This window comes from Cydia amplana, chromosome 10, assembly GCF_948474715.1.
Source record: "Cydia amplana chromosome 10, ilCydAmpl1.1, whole genome shotgun sequence".
NCBI lineage: Eukaryota > Metazoa > Arthropoda > Insecta > Lepidoptera > Tortricidae > Cydia > Cydia amplana.
Window position 1 is genome coordinate 1020392 of NC_086078.1, and position 3501 is coordinate 1023892.

Here is a 3501-nt window from a genome sequence, read left to right on the forward strand (position 1 = left end):
TGTGTAAGGTCATCTATTCGTTGAGATACAACGGACGACTTGAGACGTGTCAAAATGTTTAAAATAGTTCTTTTATTTGGGGGCATTGCGGTGAGTTTTGTGTTATTTATACCTACTTGTATTTTATCGTTAAAGTGATTTGTAATAGTACACAATTCTCTGGGATGATGTAAAGCAAACTAAAAAATAACGGGTCTGTGTAACAACAAAATTGGTTTTAGGATATTGATCATCAACTTTATTTTCTTTACTATTATATTCAGAATTCAGATGTTTTTATTATTATTTAGGTACCTACTCGTGTGTTCGGCTGATATTTTGTTTTTTCAATGTAGGTAATAACTCAGCAATAATCAAATCAAACAAATAAGTACCGACCTTGTTTGATTGTCAAAATAAATCGTCTTGGTCGAGCCACTTTTGTGTTAAATTCCGAAAATTAGTAGACGTAATCTTACGGGTTTGTCTACTATTGTTGACTGGACTTGTTGACTGGATTCGGATAGTTTGGATCTTTGATTTTTATGCTTATTCCTCGATTATTATTTTGGATATACATATATATTAAAACAGAGATTAAATAACGAATTGTCATATGTCTAAACCTAAATTAGCCTGAGGCATTGTTCCCAGGACACTGCCGACACAGGCCGCGTTCCCCCTCTGCACAGGAGGCTATTTTTGCGCAAAAAATGCGTCAGCTCGTAGGTCGCCATACACCCAGACTAGTTTGGTAGAAATTCTTTTACTAGTTTTTTGATGTCTGACGACCAAGGACCGAAAGTTTCAATTGCAAGTGCCGCAAATACATAAGTAGTTTTCAAAATTTTTGTTTGAAGACTGTTGGATCGTTTTGTATTTTTTTTTGTTTGCTAGGATATTTTACAGTTAAATATTGATCTGATTGTTGGCAGTCTTCAAATATATACCTAGGTCAAAAACGTTCGAGAAAATCGGCGTCTTTTCTGCGGAGATGAGGTACAAAAGTTAACAATCTCGTTAACGAGATTACATGTTATTATTGTTTTAACTGTTTAACCCCTTATTCATAAAACTATACAAGCCTCAATAAGAAGTGATACTTTGTTAAAAGTTATTTTCTAAATACAATATAATATTTTCCTTGATATTTTACTGCCACTAACTAAGTAAGTATACATAATATACCTATATTTGCAGCTATGCCAAGCCGACCTTCCAGTGACGCCCCCAAAGACGCCTTCTGCGACCCCTCCGCCCGTGAGTTGTGGCGTAACCCCTACAGAAGTAAGTGCCGTCAACCGGGGTGACTAGGGACGGCTGGGGTGAATAGGGACAAAACTGTAATTTTCCTGTCAACATCTTTAAAAAAATCTACACGTGTCATTTGATTGCAAATACCTACTTAATAGTAATTTTGTATGATACAATTTGTGTGGGTATTTATTAAGAAATTGTAAGATCATTGTTATTTGCCATAATTATTTCAGATACACAAATGCCTCGGAAACCCGAAGCTGGTGACCAGAGACATCACCGCGCAATGCAACTCCAAGGGTCCAAATGAGGTGCGTATTATGTTATAGCAAAGTTTTATACTTAATATATATATATATATTAAGTATAAAACTTTGCCATTTAACATAACTTTGCCCACCGCGTCACAGGTCAGTAAAAGCGTCAGAATGTTATGTTAAAGGAAAAAAGTTTTTTACTTTTACGGTAAGTAAGTAGTTAACTTTATAGAAAATCATGATCGTGTACGTATCATATAACATGTTTGTAAACGAAGGCAACTTTATAGAAGATTATGCAGAGGCAATCCACAAAATGCTTGAACGTAAAAACGCGCGGGATTCATACCTACTAAATAAATTTGAATGTATCATGGTCTTTTAGCTTAAATTGTATAGGTATGCCGGTTTCCATCTTATGATACTTATATCTACCTACTTCCACAGTGCGAGCGTATGAAGTGCATCTTCAGTAAATCAGGCTGGATGAGCGGCGTCGCCATCGACAAGGCCAAAGTGACCGCTCACTTCGAGCAGTTTGCTAAGGACCACCCGGATTGGGCGCCGGCTGTCAACCAAGTTAAGGTAAGAAAGTCGAAACTCAAAATTTGCTAACGAGCGATGAAGCGTAAGTATATTTACTAGTTAGCTAGCTAGCTAGTTGTTCGCAGAATGAATTAGAAACACGGAATTAACACGCTCCAGAACTCCATTGCCGCACGACTCCTCTCCTGTCCGCCTTATGGGAGAGGCAGCCTTAGTACAAACAGCAATACTCTTAAAATATCCATCGGTGGACCTTATGCTCTTTGGTTTAAGGTTTCCGAACTGCCAGTTGACAGTGTGGGCAATGGTACCTACATAACATAAGAGCTCAAAAGATTTTTAACGAAACACAGTAGGTATACCATCGTGGGTTACCTAATAAAATGTTTTGCGCCTTCCACAAAGTTCTCGAATAAACATCGCATATAAAAGACCCAATTTAAATCTTTGTCCAACCTCCGCGTTGACTTTGCCGTCGTTATTTTTACCTTTAGCATTCCCTACATTTATATTCGTCCAGAAGAAATTAAAACACGACCTAGTTTGTATTTTGTCAGGTTTCAAGCTGCGTAAAGTTTCAATTGACTCTAAAGTTTGAAGAAGTTATTTATACGTATGTTTTTATGTTTATTAGGCTTCTTGCCTGGCGGGGAGCCTGCCTACACAGGGAGTCTACCTAAACTGCCCGGCGTATGACACCATTCACTGCGTGCTGACGGTGTTCTTCAAGGTAAGTTCTATTTAAGAGGAAAACAGAGAAAAGAAAGAGAGAATGAGGTAGGAAACAAAAGATATGAGGCGATCTAGTTTAGGTACGCATGAATTTTTTCATCCTTTTGTAACAAATCAATATAAAAATTACAATTTTGCGTTAGCCCCCTCTTATTTACTGTAACACAGGACTTCTCAATAAACCACCACCTGAATAAGCAAACATTCGAAATTATTAATACGAAAAACTATTAATACGGATTATATCGCGTATATTGAATTTATTCTACATCCCGACGTTTCGAACCCTTTACAGCGTTCGTGGTCAACGGGTGTCACGAGTAACTATCGCGGTAACCAAAGTCAATATTAAGCAAACATTCGCTTTTATAACATTTGATACGAATATGATTATATTTAGTTGGAGTTACAGTCTTATATCGACCGGGATATGAACCGTGTTTACCTATCGCTATTGTATTGTTTTCGAGCTCCTGATATTTATAAGTCTAGTGAAACTAACCGTGAATCATTCAGATTTGTTGAAGTTACAGTCGTTTTTTTTACAGAACGCGCAACCCTCCCAATGGTCCACCGCCGCAGAGTGCAACTACGCGCGGCAATTTGCCGCGGCCTGCCCCATTTGTCCTGAAGACTGTTTTGCCGCAGCCATCCCCTATGGCTCTTGCAACGCCTGCAGATTATTACCCCAAATTCCCCAGACTCCATAACCTATTGTCTCTATTACCTT

At 38.0% G+C, this 3501-nt stretch overlaps 1 protein-coding gene across 1 annotated transcript; it reads left to right on the plus strand.

Annotated features, from left to right (window-relative positions):
- LOC134651521 (uncharacterized) lies at positions 1-3501 on the plus strand. Its single transcript, XM_063506623.1, has 6 exons — positions 1-90; positions 1180-1266; positions 1470-1547; positions 1941-2078; positions 2674-2769; positions 3320-3501. The coding sequence occupies exons 1-6, from the start codon at positions 55-57 to the stop codon at positions 3479-3481; spliced, it is 597 nt and encodes a 198-aa protein (XP_063362693.1). The 5' UTR covers positions 1-54; the 3' UTR covers positions 3482-3501.

Bases quoted from the DNA above. Each gene is read 5' to 3' on its own strand.
- LOC134651521 (XM_063506623.1), top strand. From the start codon at position 55: ATGTTTAAAATAGTTCTTTTATTTGGGGGCATTGCG. The intron at 1,267-1,469 runs GTAAGTGCCGTC...TAATTATTTCAG, and splicing joins GTGGCGTAACCCCTACAGAA to ATACACAAATGCCTCGGAAA. The intron at 2,079-2,673 runs GTAAGAAAGTCG...TATGTTTATTAG, and splicing joins CGGCTGTCAACCAAGTTAAG to GCTTCTTGCCTGGCGGGGAG.